The 15,126-nt window shown below is 38.2% G+C and overlaps 1 protein-coding gene across 1 annotated transcript in view; it reads left to right on the top strand.

Annotated features, from left to right (window-relative positions):
- The window catches only part of LOC105169613 (mediator of RNA polymerase II transcription subunit 13), a gene marked incomplete in the record, with an annotated part of 19,878 nt that extends 5,327 nt beyond the window's left edge, over positions 1-14,551 (top strand). The window contains 13 exon segments of the mRNA XM_011090048.2: positions 1-101; positions 777-836; positions 939-1,182; positions 2,652-2,906; positions 3,930-5,285; positions 5,726-5,996; positions 6,080-6,194; positions 7,672-7,759; positions 8,108-8,186; positions 8,938-9,233; positions 9,880-10,981; positions 11,394-11,765; positions 13,562-14,551. Coding sequence (XP_011088350.1) covers positions 1-101; positions 777-836; positions 939-1,182; positions 2,652-2,906; positions 3,930-5,285; positions 5,726-5,996; positions 6,080-6,194; positions 7,672-7,759; positions 8,108-8,186; positions 8,938-9,233; positions 9,880-10,981; positions 11,394-11,765; positions 13,562-14,172 — 4,950 coding nt within the window.

A 15,126-nucleotide genomic window follows, 5' to 3' on the forward strand; every position in this document is an offset into this window, starting at 1 on the left:
TCAGACAAGCACCTAGTCTGTGACAAAATGTTTGTTTATCCAGCTGAGGCTGTACTCGTTCCAGTTATGCAAACATCTTTTGCCAGATCGTCTCTGAAGAGGTATTACTATCTCTCATGAAATAATGCAAATCCTGATTGTATGATCTTTGATTAATGAGTGGCATTTCGTGGTTTTTCCCATATATCGTGTAATAGTATCATGCTAATTTGTTGATCATGACCACCTCAGTAATTGGAAATTGGAAAGTCATGAGTAGGTTTTGTTAGCAAGGAGGATTAAAGCACATGTCCTAGGGAACTCTCAGCACATCTTACTTTTCTGTCTTTTTGATTGGTGGGCGGTGTGGGGGCTGTTGGTGCAAGCGCAAACGAGTGAGAAGACAACTAGGTGGAAGATGGAAACTTAACTTTGAAATCGGTTTCAGGTTGATTTGATGTGTTGAGCTACTTTATTAATTCTAAGACGTCTACTGTGTCAGTGTGTTGAGATACTGCGTGGTTAGTTGTCATGACACTCCTCCATTTTAACAATGGGAAAGTATTTACCTACTGATTTAATGCGCCATACTAGGATATGACTAAATAAACTTTATCTGAATATAAGACATGCTAATGGCTTGATGGTTGCTACTTGCTAAGGATCAAAATTTTATATGTTATCTGCCTAGAAATGAGTTAATTATATTTATATAAAATGGTTAAAGTTGGTCCTGTTTGTCCACTGTCGTGGATACTTGTTTCAACAGTCAACTAACACATATATCTAATCTTCAGATTCTGGCTGCAAAACTGGGTTGGTCCGGCATTGTCGGGGTCATCACTTTTTATGCATTGGTTAGATCACAAATTTCCCATTTATCTATTTCCCAATTTTCATACTCTTCGCTTTAGATCCATCCCTGAGTTTGTGCTATCACTTAGTTTTGGTTTTGACAGCAATGATAAGGTAGATTCAAGGGGTGAATCTTCTCTTGAACCTAGTGGAACTCGCTCTCAGCATGGTAATCGTAGCAGTAGTAACAGTAATAGTAGCAGCAACTGCAGCATAAGTAGTTCCTCAAGCGACAGTGAGCCCAAGACCCTGGGAGCAGGTGATCCTGAGGCAGATGCAGATTCTTTAATGTCCAGACAGTCTGGTTTGTCTTCGTTGGGCCACATGCAGAACGATGGCCTCCAGTTGGTAACTCTTTTATGATTTTAAGGAAATGGAAAAGTGCAAGAATGTTTGTTTTCATTATTCAAGATTTTTATGTTAGTGCATGTAGATGGTTAATTTAGTTACTATTTTCTTCCTTTTGTTTTTTCTTTTGGATTGTGGTTTAACTTTGTCCCTTCATGGACGTAAACTCGTCGTACTTAAAGAAGAATGATTTGAGTTGTTGCCTTGATCAAGCTGTACCTAACATTTCTAAAATGCTGCCGGAACTTCTTTCATTAGCCATGCACAAAATATTCAGTCTGATTTGCATTGCTACACGTACTGGGGCCTTGAATACCATCTTTGTAGCTTAAGCCTAAGAGGACTTGGAATTTAGCAACTAGTACCCTCTAGACCAATAGCAATAGAAAGAAATAAGCCTCGGAGTACATCTTATAGGTGATATTTTCAATGTTATTATCTAGTAGATAAGAGACTGAGTAACTTAGACAAGGGTGTTGTAATTTGCTATCTTCTCCTTGCAGAATTCTTAAGGGGGTAAAATATTATGTTTAACAATATTTCTTGTCATAGTGTATGCTACTTTGTTGTCATGATGTGCGATAGACACAACATACCAAATAATTGGAAAATGAAAAAATCTCCTAATAGATAACTAATAAACTACAATATAATTTGAAACTATTAACATGCTCTGGGGTGCGTTATATTGATTTCAACAAGTGTCTATAGAACAACTTGACCCAGTGCTATATGCAAGTGATATTTTGTAATACATGCATGTTGGATTCTCCATGGAACTTGGGGTGGTTATGTGCCAAATGGCTGTATTTTTGCATTACAAACAATGCAACAGCCTCATGGATGTTGATCATAATGCATGAGAAGCCACTTGGACTGCTGATGTTCAAGCAATACTCTATTTCCATTGTGGGCAATAAGTACTAAGCTACTTCTTGCTGCACTGGTTATAGCAACTCCTAACATTAATATATATCTCGAAACGAATTTGAGCTTGCTGCATCAACATTATTATATTTGGTCAAGTTAGCTTACCTCGGTGGCAACAGTAGCAGAGATCATAGGCCCTTTACATACCTAAGTGTTTGTTGATTTCTTTCTCAATAGACGACTTCAATATCTACTCACCATAACAAGTGCAAAGCAGAAATCTAGTCGAATACACATCATAGCATAGAAAAGAGTTTAGGGCCCTGATATATGGTTCATGAGACTTGGATTCTATTTCTTTTCTCCTTTCTTGGAATGTATTTTTCTTCCTGTCTTCTTCTGGAGTTGGTAGCTGCTTGGTTATGTTCATTTTGTCGCATATATGCCGACCATAATGTTAACCTGAAGTAGATATCTCAGAATGCAGGAATTGTAGCTTTTTCCTTATTGCAGGAACTGTAGTTAGTACCTTTCAGTTTGATTTTGTGACATTTCGTATTTTGGAGACTTGGACACTATTATTTTTTTTTCTTGCTCAGGGTTCTAAAAGGCCACGAACTGGGACATCAGAATCATTCGGCCAGGCAGGCATGGTTTTAAATCCTTCGATGAGTGATTATGGTACCATGGAAGTGAACAACGTGTCCATTACTGGGGTTGGAACTGAGCAAGTTGGGTCCCAATGGGGTTGGGATGATGATGATAGAGGCATAGGAATGGATATTCAAGCACTGCTGTCAGAGTTTGGTGATTTTGGTGACTTCTTCGAGAATGATGCTTTGCCTTTCGGAGAGGTAATTCTTATCTTTTATCCCCTTATTAGCACATAATGATCTCACATATCTTTAATATTGTAGAGTGAATGGTCTAGTATCTCTATTAGTTGTTAACTTGCTAGCTTTTAAGCTTGAGAATTTCGTATGGTTTGTGCCCAATCTTGGTTATGGACTTTTGCTTTGAAAAATCGAGAACTTCTTCATAGAATTGCTGGGCAAATGTTAATGAAGAGAGGAGACAAATTGAAATGATCTCTTGACCACTGAAATGATCACAGAAGAGGTCACAGGAATGCATCCTAATTGATTTGTCATGAACTTGTTCACACTTAGATGGAAAAGGTGAAACCACCTATTTGACCTTCTGCAGCTTAACTGTTTCTGCATACTGTCACCCCAAGTTCCTTCTGCGTAAAAAAGTCCCATATGTACCAACTGCTGAGTGGCAGCTTTTATAAGAAAAGAACTGCTTGCTTATATACTCATTTTTCAGTGAGTAAAAATTTGAGGATGTAAGAGCGTCTTAAACTGTCAGTAGTCTTAATTTGGATTTCTGAATGAAAATTTCAAAGTTTAGTTGAAGGTCAATTATAGTGAGCAAAATAGACGAGTCCGCACAATGAAAAACCAAAAGGGTGGAGGAAGAATTGGAACTTCTTGATTGAATGTTTGGACGGTCAAGGTATATTCTGTCTCATTTATTAGCAAGATTCATATGGTCATGCACTTTCAGTATCTTGTTTGTCATTTGCAAAAATAATTAGCGCCTCTTGGGCTATTAACAGATGTGACAGTCCAACTTTTTGAAATAAGAACAAGTCAAGCTTTATTTTATGGATTTGTGGAAAGAAAGTTTTGTACTCTTCTGATACCATTCTTTTAGCTAGCAGTTTTTTTTTGTTTCTTTACATTTATAGTCATAACCATTATTAGTTCATTGTTTTTTCTAGTACACTGCTGCCTTGAAATTATTACATTATAATTTTTCATGGCCTATTATGTTTGGATTGAAACTGGTTTTTTCATTGTTATATGGTGAAGCCTCCAGGCAGTGCTGAGTCTCAAGCTCTCATGTTTCCTCTACCTGAGGGTGGAGAGTTGGTTAGCAGCCCCAGTAATTCTGTGATGGATGTGTCAGGGGAGATGCTTTTGCCTGTCAGTTTTCCAACCTTTGATAGTTTTAGCCACCTCCAAGCCCCTACTTCTATGGAAGATTTAGCAAGCAAAAGTCAAGAAGCCACAAAGAGCTCAACTTCTGGTCAAGTTACCAGCACTCTGCCATCATTTAGTGGCGAGTTTGATCATGTTGTGAAGGCTGAAGCACTCATGACATTTGCTCCAGAATATGGTGGTGTGGAAACCCCTAAGAGTGAGATATCCTCAGTCATTTTCCGAAGCCCGTATGTCCCAAAATCTGGCAAAGTGGATTCTGCTTCCAGCTCAAACAATTATGTATACTCTGCAACACCACCTTCGTCTCCTTGCTGTGATGGATCTGATGAGAAGTCCATATTGCCTGCTAGTATGAAAGCATGTGCAGAAAGGAATGACTCTAGTTCTGTTTTGAGATCAAAGAAATATTACACTCATGTTGAAAGAGGAAGACAGCACATTGCTGGAAGTAACAACAGCTTTCCTAAAGGTGAGGTTGGAGTGGCATCTTCTCAATTTTCTTTTTTTAGTCAAACAAATGTGGATCATGTCTCAAGTAAAGCCAGTGAAGGCTCAGTCAGAGAAGATAATTTTCTTCCCACTTCAAGGACCGTCCTTGCCACAGAAATTGAATGCCTCATGTCCCAGACTTCCATGTGTAGGCTCCGACACACACTGTTGTCTTCTAACAGCCCATCACCTGCAGGCCTGAGTGGGTTATCCGGAAATAGCACCCCTAATCAGGCCCATGTTGATTCTAGCACCATGATAGACAATATTTCAATCAAATCTGAGGTGAAAAAGAAAGAAATCATACCAGTAAGGCTGGCTGGTGATATAGATGGAGGAATACTAGATGGGCCCTTGAGTGCGCCTGTTGGTGTCTGGCGGCCTGTTGGACTTCCTAAAGTTGCTAAAACAAGTGCCCCAAGTATGGAAGTTTGTCCATCCATACAACATAATTCGTTCATCGAAGAAAGCATGCTTTCTTATGGACGACAACCGCTTCAGGAACTTCTTGATGGCATTGCATTACTTGTCCAACAGGCAACTTCATTTGTCGATGTGGCTCTGGATGCTGATTGTGGTGATGGTCCTTATGGCTGGCTTGCACTTCAAGAGCAGTGGAGGCGTGGATTTTCCTGTGGACCCTCTATGGTACATGCTGGTTGCGGGGGACTTTTGGCTTCTTGTCATTCCCTCGATATTGCTGGCATGGAGCTTGTTGATCCACTAACAGTTGATGTAAGATTCTGTAATCAATGGCTTTATTTTGTTTCCGGAGGTTAATAGATTGACATTGAGAAGTTAATTCACTCAGGAAAAAACGATTCACCATTTTCTTTTCTTTTCAGCTGTCCTTTTTGCCTTGTTTGCCTTTTTGTTGACATTCCTTGTGAATACTTAGTCCATATCATGAATTGTGTATTTCTTACCACGTTTCTATATATGCATGAGCATGTGTGCATTTTTCTCTCAGAGTGGGTGGGGTCAGAACTCCTGTTGATTCTGATATATGCTCCGGTTATTCTTATTAATTTCATTGTCTTCGTGCAAGAATAGCAACTTGGCGTGATGACTGCTAAAGTACAACTCCTATCCTGCCATTTATATCAAAGTTGTTAGAATGTCATAGCAGTTATTGAGACAATAAATGATTCTTACAAAATCTATTATATTTTCAGGTTCAGGCGTCTTTGACAATTAGTTTGCTTCAATCAGACATAAAAGCAGCCCTGAAATCTGCATTTAGTAGTGTGGATGGTCCTCTATCTGTTACTGATTGGTGTAGGGGCCGTAGCCCATCCACTGAAGGAATGACTTGCGATGGATTTTCCGCGGAATCTACTGCAAGTGCAAGTGAATGTCGCGATTCTTCTAGTACGGTAACCCTATCAGTTGGAGAGCCCATGAGTCCATCTTTGTCCTCTGCTGGTGGAGTGTCTTGCCTGAAAGGTATGGTCATGATTAGATTTACAGTCCGAGGATTTTTTGACCTTATATTACCTGTTGGATAATAATGCAATTCCCCGTTACAGCTGATGGCACCAGAGGGGATGACGCTGGTACTTCTCTATCGGAGTTGGATCAGCAACATTGCTCACGGTTTCGGCCCACACTTTCCGTTGTTCCATTTCCTTCCATACTTGTTGGGTATGCATGATTTCCTTGTTATTTTTATGGCAGACGTGACGAACTCCGTGTGCTTTGGTTTGATAAAAAGAGAATTGAGTCACAAGATGGAGTACTAAAGGAGACAATTAGTCTTCTCGAGGCAGAAGCAAGAAATCTTTATTAAGCAATTGAATATGTGAACTTCTTAACAAAAGATGGTTGATGACGTTGTCTTTCTTGTGTGGAGACAACCTTTGAGCTTATGACTGTGGATTTATATTACTGGGTATGGATGTGCAATAAGTTAATAATTCAACAAAATCATGATATGAACTTCTGCCTGTTTTAGATTCTGGTTTCATAATCAACTTCTAAGTGTTCGTTGAAGAAAGGTAAGATGAACAACCTGCAGTCATGTAGATTTTGTTGAGGTCAGACCTTGGATTATATTGGCAGACAACTCAAGCATGATACAGTTGAGTGAAAATTTTGGTTAATGGATTAATGTTGAAATACTGGGAGGTTGGTATCCCTTCCAAGAGTCTTAAGTCCTAGTAGAATGCTCTACCTATTTACTATCAAAACCAACCGTAGACATATCAAATCAATAAAACTATTACTTAATATGGGAGAATGCCTTCTACATGGAGAATCTTGAAAGTATCTGAATCCTGGAAGATATGGAAATGGCTCTGTGTTGGAACCACTTGCAAATTTCAGATTCATGTCAGTGGTGAATACTTTAACATGGATTCGTTCAATTAAGTTCATGAAATCTTGTATTCGCCAAGTAATATTCCTGGATATTGGTCATTTCACTTTTCTTCTGTTGCCTGTGTCATTCCCCTTTGATTTTTCTAGACTTGTCTTTGAGTTCTGAAATGAATTCCTTTGACCCTTCACGACCATGATATGGTAGAGAATGAAGACTACTTTTTAGGAAAAACATTATGATAATAGTGCCTTCTGGCATCAAAATATCTTTCTCGGTCGGCGAAGTTTAATATAGTCTGTCAATGCAGCCAAAAACTTATACTTTATAAGAAGCTCAATGCAGATCCATTTTGGTGTTTTTTTCTGCTGAAAATCTTTGTTTGCAGCTTGATGTTTTATTAGAAACCAAGAAGGCAATCCTCAATTTTCTTCTTTCATATCATATCTGATTACTGAGATTATGCAAATACTGATTAGTCTGATAGCTTAGCTTTGTTGATGAATTTGGTTTCTAAGTCTGGGGAGTCAAACAATAGGAAAAGGAGTCAGACATTGTCTGGTATGACATTTATGTGCTTGATTGTTTTGGTATTTTAGTCTGCTATATCTTTTGGGCTTTGTATATCATAGATGTTTTTACATATAAATTGTGAGTTCCTGCACTAATAACGTTTTTCCACACCATGTGCATCATTGTAGTTGTAATGTACGATGCCCTAGTTTTTAGCTGTGACTTAGGCAGCAAGTTGAAAATTTTCATTCATGTGCCAAGAATATGTGCATAAGTTATTTTCTGCAATAGGTACCAAGATGATTGGCTCAAAACCTCAGCTAGTTCCTTACAAGTCTGGGAAAAGGCTCCTCTTGAACCATATGCAACCACAAAAAATGTAAGATTTGTTTAACTGTTGGTAGTCAACTTTTAAGCTACCTAGTTTCTTTCTTTCTTACTTCCACTTGTCTCTTCTCCAGTGTTCTCAAGGCTTAAGAACTGCTCTTTTATGTTTTCCAATTTAATTTTGATAATATAAGTGATTCATGTCTTTTCTTGGTTCTCCGATAGATAAGCTACTGCGTGGAATGCTCTTTACCTTTCCACGCAGTATTCTGATAATATGATGGTTTACGTCTTATTCTTGTTTTTCTGGTAGATGAGCTACTGTAAACTGCTCTTTTATGTGTTCCATTTTAATTTTGATAATATGACTGATTTATGTATTTTCTTGTTTCTGTGGTAGATGAGCTACTATGTTGTCTGTCCAAATATAGATCCACTGACCACAGCTGCTACTGATTTTTTTCTGCAACTTGGAACTGGTTAGTGATGTAATTTACATAATTATTTCTTTGAATTTCCATTAGTTTTATGTTAGCGTTGAGTATCATATGAGATTCTTATTTTTCTAATTGTAATTTCTGTGAGATAGTCTTGGAAAGTTATAAAATGTCTATCTGATATGCTTTCAGCAATTTCACAATTTTGTTTGGCTTCTCTAATTTATCTTCAGCTAATAAATTTCTGCTGCTCCCCAGTATGAATTCTCATCTTAATCAGAAGCTACTCAGTATATTTGGAGTAGAAATGAAACTTATCTGTGTTATCTTAGGTCCTAGTTTGTTTGGGCTGTTTTTCTTTTTGTATTGATATAGTATCTTAGGTCCTAGTTGTTTTCTGTATTTGCAAGGCTTTTCTTTTGGCTGATAGATTGCGTTCAAGTGAGGGGTTTATGAAATCTTTCTCAAATCAGTTTAAGATTTTTGTTGACATGATGCTGGGACAAAACTTTATTTTAGGACAGATTTGATCTTGTGGTTTTGGCTCCCTGGTTTGTAATCAGGATGTTACTTGTAGACATTGGCTTTATGTTCCATAATGAAGAAGTGCTTACCGTAATTTGGTTTTACACACAAGTTTTTGCTTTTACATCAGCTTGCCCAGTTCATAGATTTCATCTGATACTAGATGTTGTGGAAATTCATGTAATTGAAGCTTGAAAACGTATCTCCTTCCAATTGTTTTTTGTGGTCTCGTGGTCTGCTATTATTTACTGACTCCTATCTGTCTCAGTTTATGAAACCTGCAAGCTGGGAACGCATGCACCCCAAAGTTTTGGAAATGAGATGGAGATAGATTCTGGGAAAATATCTCCTTCTGGCTTTGTCCTTCTTGATTGCCCACAATCAATGAAGATAGAGACCAATAATGCATCTATATTGGGATCAATCAGTGATTATTTTCTCTGCCTCTCGAATGGCTGGGATCTGACCAGCTATCTAAAGACTTTGTCCAAGGTTCTCAAAACATTGAAACTTGGATCATCTGTGCCAGTGAATGCCAAAGAAGGAAATGGTGGACCATGCACTGTAAGTCTTTATGCATAGCGATTTTGTTATCACATGATGTTTGTTCTCTAACAATTATGTTCACAACTAACCCCAGTACTTCACCCTAATAACTGTCAGGGCTCTTTCTGTGTAATACTGTAAGATAAAAAATGTTAATAATTATGTGAGAGTTCAACTATTTCTGATATTATTCTAAATGAAAATCTGTTTTTATAATGAGACCTACTTTTTGTTACTTTATCATAAAAATAGATATCAGGATATATCTTTGTAACACTGTTGACTAATTTGCAACTTGCCTTTGCAGAAGATCACAATTATGTAAATCTTTAACTCTGCTGTGTTGCATTATTATTCTTGTCATATTTGATTTAATGTTCTTGAAGTAGTATTCACATGTTGGCTCTTAAACATGAATATACATAGCACTTGATCATCATAAAATTTCAGAAGCTCAGCTTTTGACAGTTCTACTTTCCATATAAGTTTGAGGATTTTAATATATCAGGGTAATGTAACTTTGGAAAGTGCAAAATGTAATGTTCTTGTTGTATGGTACTATCCATTTGCTGCCTCAATCTTCCTCTTCTTTGAATTTCACAGTGTATCCTTGGTATTGCCATCGACTGTTGGTTTTGAAGTTTGTTTCTTTTTATGGAATCAGGTAGTCTATGTGGTGTGCCCCTTTCCGGAGCCTCTTGCTGTTCTGCAGACGGTGGTCGAATCTTCTATTGCTATTGGATCAGTCATTCGATCTTCAGATAAAGAGAGGAGATCTGGGATGCATAACCAAGTAGCAAAAGCCTTGAGCTACCCAGCAGCTGTAGATGAGTCATTTTCAAATGTTTTGACTCTTACAGGATTTAGCATCCCAAAGTTGGTATTGCAGATAGTGACAGTTGATGCCATTTTCAGGGTTACAAGTCCCACTCTAAATGAACTCATCATCCTGAAGGAAATTGCTTTCACTGTTTACAATAAAGCTAGACGAATTTCCCGAGGAGCCTCAGGCGAGACAACACCATCATTAGCTGTGCCAGGAAGATCTCATTCCGCCTTGATGCAAATGGCTTCACCGGTTCCTGGTATGTGGAAGGACTGTGTTGGTCCTCGAATTGGAGGACCTCCTCTTCAAAGAGAGAGTGAACTTGACGCAAGCTTGAGACCTGGTGCTTGGGATAACTCTTGGCAAACAGCAAGAAGTGGGGGACTTGGATGTGATGCCAACAGAACTGGAGATGTCTTTCCTCTGGATGAAATTCGTTGTTTGTTTGAGCCACTTTTTATTCTTGCAGAACCTGGTTCCTTAGAGCGTGGACTCTCTCCCTTCTCGGGAAATATAGTAGATTCAGCGAAGCTGCTGTCAGATGATTGTGCAAGTACCAGCTTTGTGCAAAGTTCTGCTTCTTCAGGAAGTGGAGATAATGGGCCTGTTTCCCAGCCTGACTCCCTGGATTCAGATGGTTTTGGATCTGGCCATCAAAAAACACTCCCAAGTCTGCATTGTTGTTATGGTTGGACTGAAGATTGGCGTTGGATGGTGTGTATATGGACAGACTCAAGAGGAGAATTGCTAGACAGTTATGTTTACCCATTTGGAGGAATCAGTAGTCGGCAAGACACCAAGGGTCTGCAATCCCTTTTTATCCAAATATTGCAACAAGGGTGCCAGATTCTTCAGGCTTGTTCTCCTGATGTTGGCATTGCCAAGCCCAGAGATCTTGTGATTACTCGAATTGGATGCTTCTTTGAGCTAGAGTGCCAGGGTATCGAATTTAGCACTTCATTTACTTCACCAACTATTTTCTTTTGCTGACTAGTTAATAATATGGCCTGATAGCGCCATGTTGCTAATAGGTTTAATACTGCAGCTGCTACTTATCAGATAAGTAGGAAGGAATTATTTGCATCTTTCATGAATAATGTAGTTTACTAAAATGTTTTGGTTGGTAGCACAGTATTCAGTTTGTCTAGGGTGATTGTTGTTAACACATGCACTGTGGCGATGCCCTCTAAGCTGATGTATAGAGTCTGGGTTTAATTCATATGTTGCTTTTATATTACCATCCTAGTTGCATAAGAATCTTAGGAAATTTTGAGTGGTATGATGGTTGGGCAACTAGACTTCTGTTAGAAGCCAATTTGGTTTTCTATCTTAAGAAAATTTTCCTTCTGCAGAGTGGCAGAAAGCTTTGTATTCAGCTGGGGGTTCCGATGTGAAAAAGTGGTCACTGCAGCTGCGGCGATCCTTCCCTGATGGAATATCTCCTAGTAGCAATGGGAATTCTTTGCAGCAGCAGGAGATGAGTTTAATGCAAGAGAGAGCACTACCTTCTTCACCAAGTCCATTGTATAGTTCTCACCCTAAGGCTTCTGCATTCATGAAAGGTGGCATTGCACAACCTTCCTCCAGGAAGCCGCTAATGGGTGGGCATGCAGTGTTGGACAATTCGAAGGGCTTACTGCAGTGGGTGCAGAGCATCAGTTTTGTTTCAGTTTCAATTGATCATTCCTTACAACTAGTTTTTCAAGCAGATTCAACACTTCCTGGTATGGATCATCTACTCTGACTTGAACTTTATTTTCTATGTAAACCTTCAAAACAGATTCATTGCGTTTTTTTTATTGCCACTTGCTTTTTTGTGCATATTTATCTCATCTTTTGGTGGCTTTCTAGACACCAGAGCATGTTGCTGATTTTGTGAATGGCTGGTTGTTAGAACTTAAATTTGGCCCCTGGCTTTCTACTGCCTCTATGATACCAAAAAGCTATGAAGTAGTGAGAGATGCTGTGAGACACTCTTCCATAGTGACACATTCTTGTTATTTGAGCAATCTGTACAAGAATTGAGAATAAAGAACAATCCTTTCAGTAAAGCGAAAAGTAAGGGTAATGTTACTCAACTGATCAGCAAAATGTTACAGGGTCTGTATTGTTTTATAGGCTACAGTTGCAACATCTTTCCATCTATAGAATGAATGTGACAGCAAATGGAAATGGTGGACCATTAACTAAAGAGTTTGCAAATTCCAGTACATAGTAAATTAAAATAAGGTATAATTATGCCACACTTGCATGAGGTTTGGTATAATTACATGTAGACCTCATGTGGTATGTGAAAATCTAGTACACGCAATGTTTGTTGAAATCATGGAATTTACTGACAACAGCAAAAAACTTAGAATGAAAAGCCATGTGTTACCTTTGATTGACTAGTGGACTTATTGTAGATCATACAAATCTTTTATGGCCAAATCACCCTTGTAAGCGTCAAGATGTACCTCGTTACCTGCATCAATATGTGAAGATATGTAAAGGTAGATTGGTCAGAAAATATTGTTTGACATGCAATGAGTGAAAATGGATTTTCATTCAATCTTTTGCTGATATCAGCAAACTCATGAATTTTGACTAGTGGATGGATTAATTTGTTAGATGTAAACAAACGTAGATGTACTTTCCCAAATCATAGGGGCTAAGTGTAATTACACAAAATGTGAGTGGAGGGCACTGTAATTATTCCTCGAAATAATTGTACAACTTGATGCTTAGCATGAGTTCTAATTGGAAATGTATTAACTAACTGAGAAATAACATGCATGCTGATAAAAGCTATCAAAATAGTCAAATCTGGTAGAAATGTTTGAGCTAGGATATAATCATATTAGTAGAACTGCGCATTTTCTTGACAACTAGCCACATCTTGATGCAGCAACCTCCAATGGATGAACCATTTCTTGTGTAGAAATTCGAATATCATGGCATTTCAGTGGTACACTTATTATTTTGACCGCGATGGTTTGCCCAACTGGTAGTATTTGGTTGTTATATAATGTGTCCGCAAGCTTTGCTGCATATTTCAAAAGAATTAGCTGACAAGCAAATCTAACATGAGATAATCTATTGATAGATTGCTCAAAGAGCTATTTGCTGCAACCATGGCAAGAGAATATGGCACCTTGGTTTCCACAAGTACTAGATTTCAGTTTCATTGAGATCTCTGTTGCATCTTATGCCATGGTAATAATATGCCACCCTGACAACTGAAAAGCATAAGACCTTGAGGAAACCACAAAGCATCAGAAAAATGTACCTAAGTGCACGCATAATAATAGTATAATATTATGAACTTAAGGTGAAGTAAAACTCAGTGGCTAAAAGCTCCATCCAAAGCGGGTAAGTATGGCTGGTCTATGATATACTTGTTCCCTTTAGCCTATTCACTGTTGGGTGCTGCTTTACCTGTGCAAATCCTATGAAACAGAGATTTCAAATCCATGCCCTGTATCTATTAGCAGCAGTTTCTTTACCCTTGCTGTCTAAAATAAGAGTTTTCTTGTTGCAGGGACTAGTCAAGCTAGCACCACGTCAAGCCAGTCTGGCTATCTTGAAGGATATACACCTGTCAAGTCCCTAGGCTCTACATCTGCATCCTATGTTTTGATTCCTTCACCAAGCATGCGCTTTCTGCCTCCTGCCATTCTTCAGCTCCCGACATGTCTCACTGCTGATTCTCCTCCTCTTGCCCATCTTCTACATAGCAAAGGGTCTGCAATTCCACTCTCTACTGGTTTTGTGGTTTCAAAGGCTGTACCTTCAATGAGGAAAGACTACAGGAGCTTGTCAAAAGAAGAATGGCCTTCAATTCTTTCTGTTAGTTTGGTTGACTATTATGGAGGTAATAACTTCAACCAAGAAAAGATAGTTAAGGGTGTGAATAAGCAGGTTGGAAGGGGTATGACCTCCGATGCTAAAGATTTTGAGGTGGAGACTCACATGATTCTTGAATCAATAGCAGCCGAGCTTCATTCTTTATCGTGGATGACAGTTAGTCCAGCGTACTTGGAGAGGAGATCCGCTTTACCATTCCATTGTGACATGGTTTTAAGACTTAGAAGGCTTCTTCATTTTGCTGATAAGGAACTCTCTCGGCTTCCAGAGAAGGCACGTGTGTAGGAAAAGGATCACTGTAACATACAGGAGCTGTTCCTTGAAGCCCTGATACTGTGCATAATTAGTTGTAGCTTGGAATTTGCATATAGTCATGCCTGCTGATTAGCAGCAAACCATTGGATTTATCATCAGGATAGATAAACAGCTGAGTAGACATTAATGTTATATCGTTGATCATGAGGATAGCCATAACAGTCAGGATAGCATGTAGATCCACAAGTAGTCATAGGAGACCTCACAATGAACTTTGTAAATAATGTTTGGATGTATCTCACCCATTTTTGGTATTGATTGGTCTGACGGGGTAAAGATGTAGAATTTGTTCTGGTCGCTCAAGAAACTTGACCATTTTAATCTTGTTACTGCGCCTTCCGTTCTGTTTCGGAGGATTTACTTGTACTTTTTAGTCAGTTTATATTTCATAAAATGACCTCTATTTTATTATCATTACTTTCACTTTTAATTTTCTGCAGCGTAGAATACAATTATTTTGAACTCTGTAGGCTGCAAGTATTTGGATTTGCAGCTTCTGTTCATAGTGTGAAGTGTGAACTTTTAAGCCATCCCAAAAATGTAAGTCTTAAGGGGGTCTGAAGAGGCAGAATTGAGAGGCAGCCATTTCTTATTTTCTGATTTCGTGTTCGAGGGTCAAAATAAGAGTATTTCGGCAGTGAATTCCAGCCTGCGGTATTTAAAAGATCTGAATTTAAAGGAAAAATCGTTGTAAATTAGGAGGGTGTTTGAGTGAGTTCATAAACATTCAATACATATTAAACAATATTTACACATTTATAAGATGTTGAAAAGAGTGGTAAAATATACAAATGAGCTTAGAAGATTAAATAGAAAAAATAAGATATTGAGAGCCAATTGTTCAAAAAGAGTAAGAAGTTCTCCAATTTTATTTTGAAAATTTTAAATTTTTTAATAAAATATTAATTACAAAACTATGATTAC

This window comes from Sesamum indicum, linkage group LG8 (assembly GCF_000512975.1).
Source record: "Sesamum indicum cultivar Zhongzhi No. 13 linkage group LG8, S_indicum_v1.0, whole genome shotgun sequence".
Lineage (NCBI taxonomy): Eukaryota > Viridiplantae > Streptophyta > Magnoliopsida > Lamiales > Pedaliaceae > Sesamum > Sesamum indicum.